The sequence below is a fragment of the Amblyomma maculatum genome, chromosome 1 (assembly GCF_055883805.1).
Source record: "Amblyomma maculatum isolate TAMU_Amacu chromosome 1, ASM5588380v1, whole genome shotgun sequence".
In the NCBI taxonomy this organism is placed as follows: Eukaryota; Metazoa; Arthropoda; class Arachnida; order Ixodida; family Ixodidae; genus Amblyomma; species Amblyomma maculatum.
Window position 1 is genome coordinate 304,156,294 of NC_139344.1, and position 12,746 is coordinate 304,169,039.

The following is a 12,746-nucleotide window of genomic DNA, read 5'->3' on the forward strand; positions in this document are numbered from 1 at the left end:
TTACGCACCCACTGAGAATCCCTTCAGAGTTTCGGGGCATTTTTTGCAGGATGTCGCGATTTTATGTGAAAGATATGTACAGACTTTTATTTAGCGTTGCCGTCTGCCTGATCCTATGACACTGCGATGCAATTTCTGCCGACACTTTGTCAGCGCCCCAGGTGCGGGTGACCGCTCTGATCAGTGGACGGCCTGCTCTCGTTCCGCAGTTCGATTCCCCCCCTCTCCATTCCTTGCCCGCCACATGCCATTTCCTTGCCTGCTCTCACTGATATATAAAGGGGACAAATTGTGAAAGCTGGCAAACAATTACCGCACTTGCAAAAAAAAAAAAGAAAAAAAAGAAAAAAGAAAGAAAAAGACAATTTTGGGGGCTACAATGCACAGCTACAGCTTCGCATTGTAGGCTGGGCTTTGAAGGTAGAGCAGGCCAAGTGCGTGTCGCTGCCCTGCTCACGCCCCTTCCCCACCCTCACCTGGCTACCCAAGTGTCATAAGTTTACCAACCAACCAGCGCGCTGTGCGGAAGCAATCGCGGAGCCTTGCCAACCAATCGGCGCGCGGCGCGCAACTGCTGAAGTCTCGAAACATGAATGGGCCGTTCTAATCCCTCTCCCAGCGAGGCTGAAGTGCGAAAGTTCTAGTCGAGAGAGAAAGCAGCAAGGAGGCACTCAGGCAGGCGGGTGTCTGGATCAGGTCTCTGCTCAAATCCACGCTCAGACTTTGCCTAGGATTCTCATCCATCGGCTGCATCGTCCTTGGCCTGTTCAAGACGCCCCAACAAGCATTTTCTCCTGCGATAAGTTTTTCTAGAATTCGATATAACGCTAGGCGTTTGTGCCGATTGTCCTAATTTGCACGTTAATTTGCGTGTACAGTTGCTTTTCGTTTTTTATTATTGTTTTTTTAGTTTGTTAATCTTCGCTGTGTTGCGATTCAAGTCAGTTCGCATTTTTGTTAATCCTCGCTTTCTGTTAACTGTTGCGATTGACGTCAGTCGTGTGTTGAATTGCGTGTTTTAAACAGGTTTTAAACTTCTCTACCTCTGTTAATCTGCGCTGCACAGATCAACATGAATCGGGTTTTGGTGGCCGGTGATTCAATGGTGAAATATGTTAATCAGTATTTTCCATCGCGTCCTGGTCTGGCTGTTGATGTGAGTGCACAGAGAGGGATAAAGATAGAAAATTTGCTCTCGGCGGTAGCTACTCAGCTATTCGACATCGACGTTCTCATTATTCATGTTGGCACGAACAACACTCTTGAGAGTGTTAGCATGTGCATTGAGAAGTACCGTCGGTTGGCTAGCGGCATTGTCAAGAGCAAATCTTCGATGCAAGTAGCTTTCTCCGCCGTTCTCCCACGAGGGCAGAACGAGTATAGGGTTGCTGAAAGCGAAACTCAGCTGCACCGCACGAACGAGCGGTACAGGCAGGTAAACGCTGCATTACAGGAGCTATGCCGCGAGCGGGGTTTCCGCTTCCTGGGCGGCTTGGTTGGATGCTGGAGCAGCTACCTGAGCCGCGATGGTGTGCACCCGAGCCGGCAAGGAAACCAGGTGCTGGCGGAGTATCTCTACCAGGAGGCCTGCAGCCTGGCTGCTGTTGCTGAGAGGCGGTCCATTCAACAGAGGTACCAGGAGAGTCGGGTATCCACAAGTTGGACTGGCTGGGCCAAGCCAGCCAGGGAGGCCATGATTTGTGAGGCAGACTTTCCTCCTCTATATTCATCTATTTGTACTTTAGGAGTAGTAAGCAAGCAACCTGCAACTCCTGCTCCTGTCCAGGGAACAAACAATACTCCTTTGCAACGGGGCGGCACTGACCAGCTTCCAGCTACCCTTTGGGGAGCTGGCTTTGTGCTTGTTGGAGGTGTTCGTGTCCGGCAAAAAGGTTGTAAAGTTTGGACTACCTGGGACAGCCTGCCTTCCTCTGTGTCCCATGGCTCAGGTGTACCCGGATGGGGAAAGGCTGAGAAGAGGCTTGAAGGCTGTGTGCCTTTTACCAAGCCTATGACTCTCAGCCAAGGTGCAAGCACCACCTGTGCCAAGGTGAATGGTGGAGCCTCACAGGTGTCGCACAAAAGCAGCCCTGCTGTGTGCTCTTCCATAGAGGAAGGTACAGTCAGTGCTCCTAAAGCAACTGTACCAAAGGCTGTCTGCAACCATGGCAACAGTGAGTGGGTACTTGTATCAAAGAAGAAGCGGAAGGCTGCGGCACTGTTTCGGCAAGGAAAAGGTTCAAGCTCTGCCACAGGCAGAGACACCAGAGTACTTGCCAAAACAGGTGCCAAGCCCTTGCAGCGTGCCACACCTTATTCTGCAGTAGTGAGGACAGTGCAGGCACACTTTTACAGAAATGCCTGTGCGCCTCCTTCTACTGCAGCATGCTGTGTGGACGGTGAAGGGCAAGCTAGTGACCTGCGCAGCATTGCCTGTGACAGCTGTGTGGCCAGCCACCACCAAAAAAATTGTGAGCTGGCAGACTTTGCAGCTGTTTTGTGCGGTGTTGTCCTAGAGGTTACTGGCTGCAAAAGCCGTGCACGATCACCATCTAAAGAAGGCCAGAGTGCATGCAAATGTGTCGTGAATACTAGCCTAATCAAAGCGAAGTCCGGTGCTGCTAAGCGGCGACGGCGTCGTTTGGCTGCTTCAGTACCTTATGGAGAAGTTGGCAATTTCAATGACCAGGCTCACTCTAAGGTGCAAAAGTCTGCGCATGAGGGTGGCACAGTGAGCAGTGCACAGCCCAGTGCTGCCAAGCGACGCAGACGCTGTCTGGTAGCATCTGCTTTGTGCAGAAAATCTAACTTATGTGATATGCCAGACAGTCAAGCTATCCAAAAAATAGAATCTCTTAAACAGGAAAGGGAGAGAGCAACTGGTGGCCTTGGTGACACTTGGCTAATTGATACCCCATCTGAGCATCTCCTGCCTTTAGCACCAGGCTGCCATAGTGAGCTTTGTGAAGATGTAACCCTTGCCCATGTTCATGCAACTAAGGCTTCTAACACAATATCTGGAGGGGGAGGGAGCAAAATTTGCCTGAATGGCACATTTGATAGTTTTGTTTCTTTTAAGGAATGTTTTGATGAGTGGTGTAAGGAGGGGAAGCATGTCGTTCATGTCGCTAGGTCAAACAAAAACCCCTTAGAGTCAGGATCTAAACATTATGAATTTTTGAGAATTACTTATCGCTGTATTCATAGCGGTAATGCTAGGATACGCAGTACTGGAAAACGTCCAAACCAGTCTTACAACAGCATTGGTTGTGAAATGCTTGTTTCACTGGCTCTTCACAAGTCTCCATCTCTGCACTACAAAATAATTCAGCTGAAAACTGTGCACAATCACGACCTTAGTCATTACAATTTATACACAAACCAAAGACTTCTGAACAGTAATGAAAAAAATCAACTATGTGATCTGGTGAAATGTAACGTTGCTTCGAAAGAGTTCAAGAAACTTGTTCAACAAAAGACGGGTAAAACTTTAACTACGAAAGATGTAAACAATTTAAAACAAATTTACTCTGTACCAGTTCGAAATAAGGAGACTCACGGGCAAATGCTAGTTCAGCAGGTAGAAACTTTAATTGAAAGAAATCCAAACTGGGCCATTCATTACGAAAAAGACAATCAACATGAGTTGCAGTTTATCTTGTTCCAAACAAGTGAGATGCGTGAGATGCTGGAAAAATATCCTGATGTTATATTTGTAGATGGGACATATAAAGTTAATATTGAAGGTTATGTTTTGTACTCTGTTCTCATCGAAGATGGCCGTGGGCGTGGGCGGTGCGTCTGCTACGCATTCGTACAAAATGAAACCGCTGAAATTATAAGGGCCATGTTTGAAAAATTTATACAATTTAATCCATTTGTTGTATCAGGATGTAAGGTGGTAATGATAGATAAAGACATGAACGAAATGCGTATCCTCAGTTCTCTTCTTCCGAACAGCACAATTTTACTGTGCACATGGCACGTGCTGAATTGCCTCCATAGAAATATTAATGATAAAGCAAGAGGGCAACGAAAATTACTCCTTCCACTTGTAAAAGCATTAGTCTATTCTCAAACTCATCAAGAGTACTCTGACATGTTAGATCAATTGCGTAATGTAGCTCCTGCTGGATTCTTTTCCTATTATATGCAGCAGTGGGACTCGTGTGGAGAGATGTGGGTGCATGCTTACAGGAAAAGCCTTGTAACCCTAGGAAATAATACAAATAACCGAATTGAAAGCCACAATCAAAAGCTTAAAAGTTTCCTTCGTCCTGGTATGCATTTAGTGGAGGCTGTAGGAGGATTGATAGAGTATGTTGACAATGACGCCGCCTCTCTACAGTTTGCAAAGCTGAAGGAAATGAAGATTAATGTAAATGTAAATTGTATAGATGAATTTCAATTAGAACTGTCCCGTTGCTGCACATCAGAAGCTAAAGATAAACTGCTCGAACAATATGAAAAATTTAAGACTGCTAATTATCAAGTCAGTTCACTTCTCAACTCATTTAATGTGGCTTTAGGAAGTAAAGACTATTGTGTCAGTCAAAATCTGGACAGCTGTACATGTACTTTTTTCAACCAGTACGGCTTGCCTTGTTCGCATATAATGGCAGTCCGCTCATTTGCACAGGAAAGAGTACTCGATACAGCATGCATTCCTAGCAGATGGCAAAAGGAGCATTTTTTAAGTGAAAGCCCTACAGCTACGCCCACAAAGCCAGTAGTAACAAGTAGCATTCAGGTATCTTCACCTCTTAAGCTAAACACACCGCAAAAGATATTCTGCTGGGTGTACAAGGAGCTTGAGATTATGGCCAAGAGTGTCGCAAATATTGCATCCATGGGAAGTGAAAAAGAGGCGCGAGAAAATGTTTTGGCTATTAAGGCATTTGGAAGACAGCTCACAGCAGCATATGCACAGCAAAGTCAGGCTGGGCAAAATTTACAAGGTTTAACAATTCAAACAAGCCCAGCAGTTCAACAAACGAGCACCTTAAATACAGGAAGTAGCTTTGGGAATATTAAGCTTGTAATACCTGTAGTTAAGGCCAGAAGAGGTCGTCCAAAAAAAGTGAAAGCTACTAAGCGATTGTTTTCAGTACAGCAAAACAGGACAAGCCCACTAGTTCACCAACCAAGTCCCATAAATACAGGAAATAGTTATGGAAGCACTAATAAGCCTGTAGTACCTGCAGTTAAGGCCAGCACAGTGCGTCCCATTAAAGTGAATGGCACTGAGGTGAGCTCGACAAAGCAAAATACAATAGACCTTGCTTCTGTTAAAGCCGAGACGTTGCAAATTTATAAGCTCTATTCATTATGTGACAGAGATCTAGAGGCTATTGCTAGACATAGTTCACTGTCAGACAGTGTCATTAATGTTGCCCAGTACTTGATTCGTCAAAAATTTTCTTATATGGGAGGGTTTCAAGATGTTCTATTGGGACAAAGGCTACGTTTTTCTCAAGTGAAGGGCCCATTTGTTCAGATCTTGCATACTCGCAACCCAGATCACTGGCTTACTGTCACTAATGCATGTGCGCCCCCAAATACAGTATATGTGTATGATTCCATTGATGAAGATATACCCCCTGATGCCGTTAAACAGATATGTCACATATTAAAAATGCCATTTTCAACATTAACGATCAGCATCAAACCCGCTCAAAATCAGGGTACCACTTTGGACTGTGGCTTGTTTGCAATTGCTAATATGTATTACATAGCATCTGACAGAGATCCATCAGTAATGAATCTTAATCAGGGTATGCTACGGAGCCATTTACTAGAGTGTATAAAGAAAGGCACCATAGATGACTTCCCAGAAACTATTTCTTTAACTGTTCATGTGCGGCCAAGAATATTTGTGTATAACTTACACTGTGTCTGCAGGCAGCCACTGAATGGCCCAACGACTGGAAATATTAAATGTGGTCTATGCCTTAAATCTTTTCACAGGGACTGCATTCAAAAATTAAAAGGAAATTTAGATGGCAAGGTATTCTTCTGCTCACAGTCATGTTCAGCTAGCGCTAAGGAAAAACTCCAAATTATGAACTCATGAATTGCTGGATTACTCTTTTTAGCCCAAATGTTTCTCTCTTTCTCCTTTGTTTAAGTTCACAGCTAAGCAAATTACCCCCCCCCCTCCCCACTTCCAAATAAAAAAAGAAAATTTGCTGCCGAGTTTATGCTTGCTCTGCTATCTCTTCGTTGCTTTTTTGGTTTTGCTGCTTGTTTCTGTTATTTCTTTCCAGGTTAACATGGCACTCCTTCCGCAAAGCTTGCTGCCTTTTTACCTGAAGTGGAAGTTTTCAAGGTCAAGTACACCACCTTCCCATCCTACCACGGTAATCTCACACTTGGCAATGTCCCGCTAATTATCACACCTTTGGTATCTGCAACAGTGCGCTTTGTACTGATGTATGCTGGCTATCAGCCTTGACAGCAATAAGCAGTATAAGAGGTGTTGCACTGTTGGCAATAATTCAAAATAGGATTTTCAAACTGGAAGATCACTTCATTCAGCATAACATTGTCAGCTGTGATGGGCAACAGTTAAATACAGCTGAGACAGGTTAGCTGCCAGGAACTAATATTAAACAGTTATCCTTTTACCCATTACTGGTCAGGTCTTTATTTCTTGAGAGATTTATAGTGTACTGCAAATAATATTCATATCAGTTTTAGTTTTTCGCAAATGCCATTCTCTTCATCACAACACCAACAGGAATTACGAGCCAAACTCGGGTGCATGCCAAGCCTGCAAGTACTTGTTGCACACCTGTCACAAGCTCAGTCCCTCACTGCTCCCTACCGGGTGCCTTAAAAAAGAGACCACGGGATAGCTGTGCCATTGTGCAACACACATTTGTTTGTGTGGCTAGAACTGTCTGCATCCACTCAGTTTCACTTCTGTCGAGTGTGGCCCGAAATTCCTCGCACTGCAACACAGAAATGGCATTTTCACAAATTAAAAAATTTGTATGTATATTATTTGCACTGGGCCACAACAGAGAGTTTAGCAGTAATAGTTAAAAGGCTAGCTAATTAATATTTGTCAACCAGCCAGCCAGAGCGCAGCTATCCTCCTTCTTTCTCCTTTTTTTGCTTAGCCCATTTTTTTTTTTTTTTTTCCCGGTGGCACACAACATCCCCAAAAAAATATTTCTACCTGTGCCACTGCCAGTTAGCTAGTTAACACAGCTTAGCAGTAGTCTAATGCAGACCACAGCTGACAATGCTATGCTGAAGAAATTGCTCTTCTAACTAAAGAATGTATTTTTGACATTCACTGACAGTTGTAGCTGAAACAGTGAATAAAATATGGTGCATGTTGCAAGACAAAAAATATATATATGTATATATTAGGACAAAAAACTTATATACCTTGTAGGCTTTACGTAGGCTCACAATTAGCACAGGCATGATGCAGTGAGCATATTCTTAATGTTCTACTAAGCTCTATGTAGGTATGCATTATAGTTCCTTAGACCACCTCAAATTTGCAACAGCGAAAGATTTTGTACCTGTCCTCTGAATGCTCCTCCTGCAGGCAGATTAAAGGGACAGTGAGATGTTAACTAAGGTCAGGAAAAGCACATAAGCAACTGGCACATTATCACTCTGCATCAAGGAGAGAAAAGCCTCAAGCTCACCCCAGTGCACTAGATTGGGAAGATACTCAAGAAGACCTTTATGAGTTATCTTTATGGTGTTGTTAACGGCTGATGGGTATGAGTACTTCTAAAAGCATGCACATAACCTTTTCAACTCTTAAAGCACCTGTTGCAGACAAATTGCTCATGCTGGTAAGTATCTCAAGACTGTCTTTTAATAACAAAAGACTGAACTAGAGGAGGACTGGCACTGCTCTGTCTTTGAGTTCCTGTCCTTTGTATTTGCACTGCTTATGCTAAAGTATCACATAGTAATAACTAGCTCGACTTTCTGTTTAACTTGATGGTGCAACTAGCTCCCACTCTCTCCAGCAATGTTTACATTGACATTGTGCTGTTGTCTTGAAAGTTTGTAAGTATATTAAAAAATATATACAAAGCATTCATGCAAAGGCCCTAAAGTTGAGTACTGTAGGGCTCAACTTCAACCTGATTTCCTCTTTGCGTCATTTGTCGCAGTTCCTCATGCTTGGACACACATGCCTCATGCCTGGACAGCACTTCTTTCAAGTTCAAGTTTGCCATCTTACTGCCCTGTCCACTTCCTCGGCAGTCTTCCTCCTGAAAGTGGAGGCCCATTTAACTGCTGTCAATGATACTGTAATGCACATGACATGTAAAAGGCTGTACAGCACAAGGTCGTCACTTACCACAGTACCTTAAAATAATTCGGAGCCCTCTGCTACCGCACCTTTCAATGCAATAAGGCTGAAAGTCCCATTTTCTAGAAAACTCCAGCATCTGAATTGAGCTAAAAATCACGGGCATGGCTGGCAGCGGACATGGTCGGACACTGATCAATTGCAGGGTTCTGCGACATCATGCGACCATGTGATATGGCCGATTTGACAGAAGCTTCAGGCTTGTCATTTCATATAGCAGGACGAAGGCAATCCAACCCTCCAGGAACTTTGCTCGGGAAGCACAGCGCGGGAAGAACGGAGAACGAGGACAACACAGGGCTAGCGCTAGTCCTGTGTTGTCCTCGTTTTCCAGTCTTCCTGCGCTATGCTTCCTGAGTTAAGATGATTTACCAACCTACCCAAGCCTATTTCCTTCTGAGGAACTTTGCATTCAGAGTGGGACATCCCGACTCAAGGCCACGCAAACATGTCTGTATGTTTTTGTTAAGCGAGGCTTTATATCTATGCTAGGTAGTCTTTCACATAATATAGTAGCTTATTACTATACAAAGAGTATGTATGAGATAGCAGAAGAGGAAATTAAGAAATTACTGATTAAGGGTGTTGTAAAGTGCATAAGTAGGAATGTAAGTTCGCAAGAGAAGCTGCAAACGGGACCTGTTAATGCTGTCATTATTGTACCCTTCTAGGCAAAATTTAAGTGGATGCCTCATTGTTCTTTTGTCTTCAGTCTTTCATTCCCTCCTCCATCCCTTCCCTCAGAGCATGGTTCAGGTGTCCACAGAAACGTGAGACAGTTACTGTGCCTTTCCCATTCTTCGATTCTTTTTTTTTAATTTTTTTTTTGCCAGTGATGAATGCATTGCCTAGATGATGACAATCCTTCTTGTCGAAACGCTGGCTAGCAGACTGAGGCTCCCCATACCCTTAAAAATTTTAATCTGCTCCATCCCAACTTCCTGCCTATTCCCAAAAACTTAAATGAGTGTGTAATTGTTGGGTTCTTTGCTATGAGTACCAAATATCTTGTGTTATGGTCATTCTACTCCTGTAAGTACTTGTGTATCAATGTGACAGTGTTAATGGTCCCGCTCTGCAGAAAATCTGTCAGTACTGTAGACAAAAAGTCATAGACATGCATCTGGTACATGTTAAATGGGAGATGGCATAGCCAAGCATTGATCAGCCTGTGGGTTGTATGATGTCTTGAGACCACATGACATAGCCAGGTTGGTAGTAGCTTTACGGAGGGAAGGACAGGAATCAAACCTGGAACTGTTGGATGCCAAGTCAGATGTGCTACCCCTAGGCCTTACAACGATGTTTGTATGTTTTGGTCGAAGCGGGCTTTATATCTGTGCCGAGTGACCTTTCACATGATGCTTACGGCTGCATGCTAATTAATGAGTATGTGTGAGATAGCAGAGGCACAAAATTAAGTGAAATTAAGCAAGTAGCAAAGTGCCTGTGCGCAAACTGCAAACCGAGCCATAGAGAGGAACGATTAGTGACGTTGAGTCACATTTTTACAGGCAGTGTTGATGTCCCCTAAATTCCTTTTTACTTGCTAGCCAATAAATGCCATGTTTGTGTTTTACTGTTTCACATGCCTCTGCGTCATTCGCTGCATTTTCCCACTGTTCTCCAAATTCCTTTTGACTGCAGGTCAATAAATGCAATTTTGTGTTTTTCCTTTTCAACATGCCTCTGTGCCATTCCCTGCATTCCCTGCCTTGGCGGTCTTCAGCCTGGTCATCTATTGCTTTAAACTGGTAACTGCCAAAGGAAGAAAGCTTGCAAAAAGGTATTCATTAAACTGCAAGACTACAAGAAGGAAACTGATGCATGAAAGCAAACGAAGCAAAGATTTGTTTTGCTGAAAAGGAATAAAAGCATTAGCACAGCTCCACGTATGGAAGAAATGACGACATTAACGCCAAGCTAGATACACAAAAAGTAAAACCCAGAAAATTGCACATGCATGGGTAGAACACTATGAAGACTTAGAAATAATAGCAGCAAAAATTAAACACAGAGATGGCGATAGTTATAAACATTAACAGCAGGGCCGTCATGAAGAAAACTCCGGCTTGAGTTTACACTTCTTACAAAGGACATAGAAGTAGCTGTCCTTAAAGAAACATGGTTACGCTCCAGCACTTAGTTTTCTGAGAACTGCGACACAAAGGATGAAAGAGTGTGGGGCATTACAGTGATCAACGAAACTTCAGAAGGCCTGACATTCTGCCCGAGAGGCTATTCTGCAAGTTCAGTGCAAATAGTGTGGCATAAGGTGATCCCTTGCAAAAAAACTTGCAATTCCCAGAAATTGGCAAGAGTGAAAAACCTTTTGTCAGCACTGCTAGCTGTACTGTTGCAATGATAGTAAAAGTGGCTGCCAAAATAAGCATGACATGCCCTTTATGAAGTGTTCCGCTGAAGTATTTTTTCCATATAGCCTCCTTTTGGTCAGATCCATCATTGTGCAATGATGTCTTCGTATCCTGCTTGGAAACAGGAACCATATCAGCACTCCCTCCTCGACTTCAATAGATTGGCCAATCTTTTTTCATTCATTTAACAATCCCTCCCTTTTCCTCACAACCAATCCTTTATTATTAAGAAAAAAACAAAAGCACCGGCACATTTAGCTATGCACATTAAAAAATGAGGATATGAAGCCTGACTAGAGAAAGTATGCAATGCGCAGAACAAACGAGTTGGCTTGGATGGCAAGGGAGGACTTTTACATTCACAAATATTACAGTGCTACAGCAAAGATTCACCTCTGCATGCAATGGAAATTTACTTCTTGGAAGCAGCTTTGTTCAAGTATGCAGGAAACGTTTTTGTAATCTGTGTGCTATTGTTATATGCACACGCAATATGTTTGGTAAAATTGGCACCTCCTATTCTCATAACCATCTGATGTGACCAGATTTGGCACACACATCACAGTAGTGAACCCAGTTGCTGTGATGGAATAAACAGCATTTGCAATGTGCATTGTGGAGAGCATTTTTTTTTAGACATGGAATTGACAGAAACTAGATGATCTCGATTTTTTACATGCAAATGCTGGATGCTGTGAGCATTACTGCAAGTGGATTTACTGTGATCTACAGAGAGTGTGGTATGAAGAGCGCCATCTCTTTGTCTCAGGTTTGTGCAGGAAATACTGCAATAGCGCACCTAATTTTTCCACCCCGAGCTACAGTGATAAAAAGATCCCACCATGGGAATCGGCAGGGGCACACAAAAGGGGCTTTCAATGTGAACAACAGTCGGTTACGGGTCAAGAATGCAGCGGCAAAATTCTTCAAAGGAAGCCCTTCGACCAATGACATCAACTGAGAGGAACCTTCCAGTAACTGAGTTTTTTCTCTTCTCATGCCAGCAGGTGACAAGGGGTGTTGTTTTGACGATAGTGTTCAGTGCCTTGAACAAATGAAAGGAAGAACTTGCCCAGCCTATGGTGACACTGAAAAAATTGATTCTACTGGCAGGAGGGCCTTCTTACAGGGGTATTTGGCACAGCATTCTTGACATTTAACTAATTATAGTACTGTAATCAGCACGCCAGGCTAGAGTGCTGCAGCAGTATGCAGTGGTGCTAAGAAAGTGTTATCTTGGCTCAGATACTCTGGAACTGGCACAACGCAGTTGCCAAGGCAAAGAGTACGCCTATGCACCTTAGGTCTCACCCCATACCCCACCTGACCCGAGCACCTGATAAAAATACGAGGTGTGACACAAAAAAAACGAGACTGGTCCAATAAATTACTGCACTTTTAGAATCAGTTCTCTGTGACATTATCACCTTCAAAGTAGTCACCTCAGCATTCACACACTTCTGCACTTCTGCCATTGCTGGTAACAGTTCTGGAACGAGGTTTTTGGAAGGCCCTTCAGGAGATTCTCTGTTTTTGCCTGAACCTCTACAAATAAGACAAAATTGGTTCCCTTTAAGCAAGATTTAACTTTAGGAAATAAAAAAAGTCGCATGGAGCCAAATAAGTAGGATGCTCCATCACAGTAATGTTTTTGCTGGTCAGAAACTGCTTGACAGATATGGTCATGTGAGCGGGTGCATTGTCCTATTGCAACAGCCATCCATCACTCCAAAACTGTGACTTTTCTTTGCTAATTTAAGTATTTTTAGTGCATGAATAGGGGAGGTGTGTGGGATGTCAGCAAAGCAGTTGTTGCCAACTCAACTCTTTTTTCAAGCTACACACTTGTCTCGTTTATTTTGTCACACCTCATATTTCCCTTTATTTACGCGACATGGTGGCGTTTCAGCGCTCTAGAAAGGTGTGTTGATGACCATACAAAAGTATGGGGACTCACCTGCAGTGCAGTCTATGTGTGCTGTGTGCACACAGGTGGGCTTGAACACACCTACTCTATCTTA

General features: G+C 43.5%; 2 protein-coding genes across 11 annotated transcripts in view; one reads left to right on the top strand and one right to left on the bottom strand.

Moving 5' to 3' along the window:
• LOC146206971 (uncharacterized) overlaps window positions 1–12,746 on the bottom strand; it is a 138,765-nt gene that overhangs the window by 124,556 nt on the left and 1,463 nt on the right. For 6 of the 10 annotated variants that reach the window (XR_014703896.1, XR_014703872.1, XR_014703864.1 and 3 more), the window contains exon 2: window positions 8,118–8,249. The exons of 1 other annotated variant lie outside the window; for it this stretch is intronic. Coding sequence is in view for 3 of the 9 variants with exons in the window: in XM_084588379.1 (XP_084444505.1) it covers window positions 7,539–7,558; window positions 8,118–8,249 (152 nt within the window). In the remaining 6 variants the exon portion in view is untranslated. Of the gene's footprint in view, window positions 1–7,538; window positions 7,559–8,117; window positions 8,250–12,746 lie in introns of all 10 variants that reach the window. 3 more of the 10 variants (XM_084588379.1, XM_084588452.1, XM_084588600.1) reach the window with 1 other exon arrangement.
• LOC146206974 (uncharacterized) lies at window positions 930–8,286 on the top strand. The gene is made up of 2 exons (XM_084587577.1): window positions 930–6,359; window positions 8,148–8,286. The coding sequence occupies exon 1, from the start codon at window positions 1,073–1,075 to the stop codon at window positions 6,071–6,073; it is 5,001 nt and encodes a 1,666-aa protein (XP_084443703.1). The 5' UTR covers window positions 930–1,072; the 3' UTR covers window positions 6,074–6,359; window positions 8,148–8,286.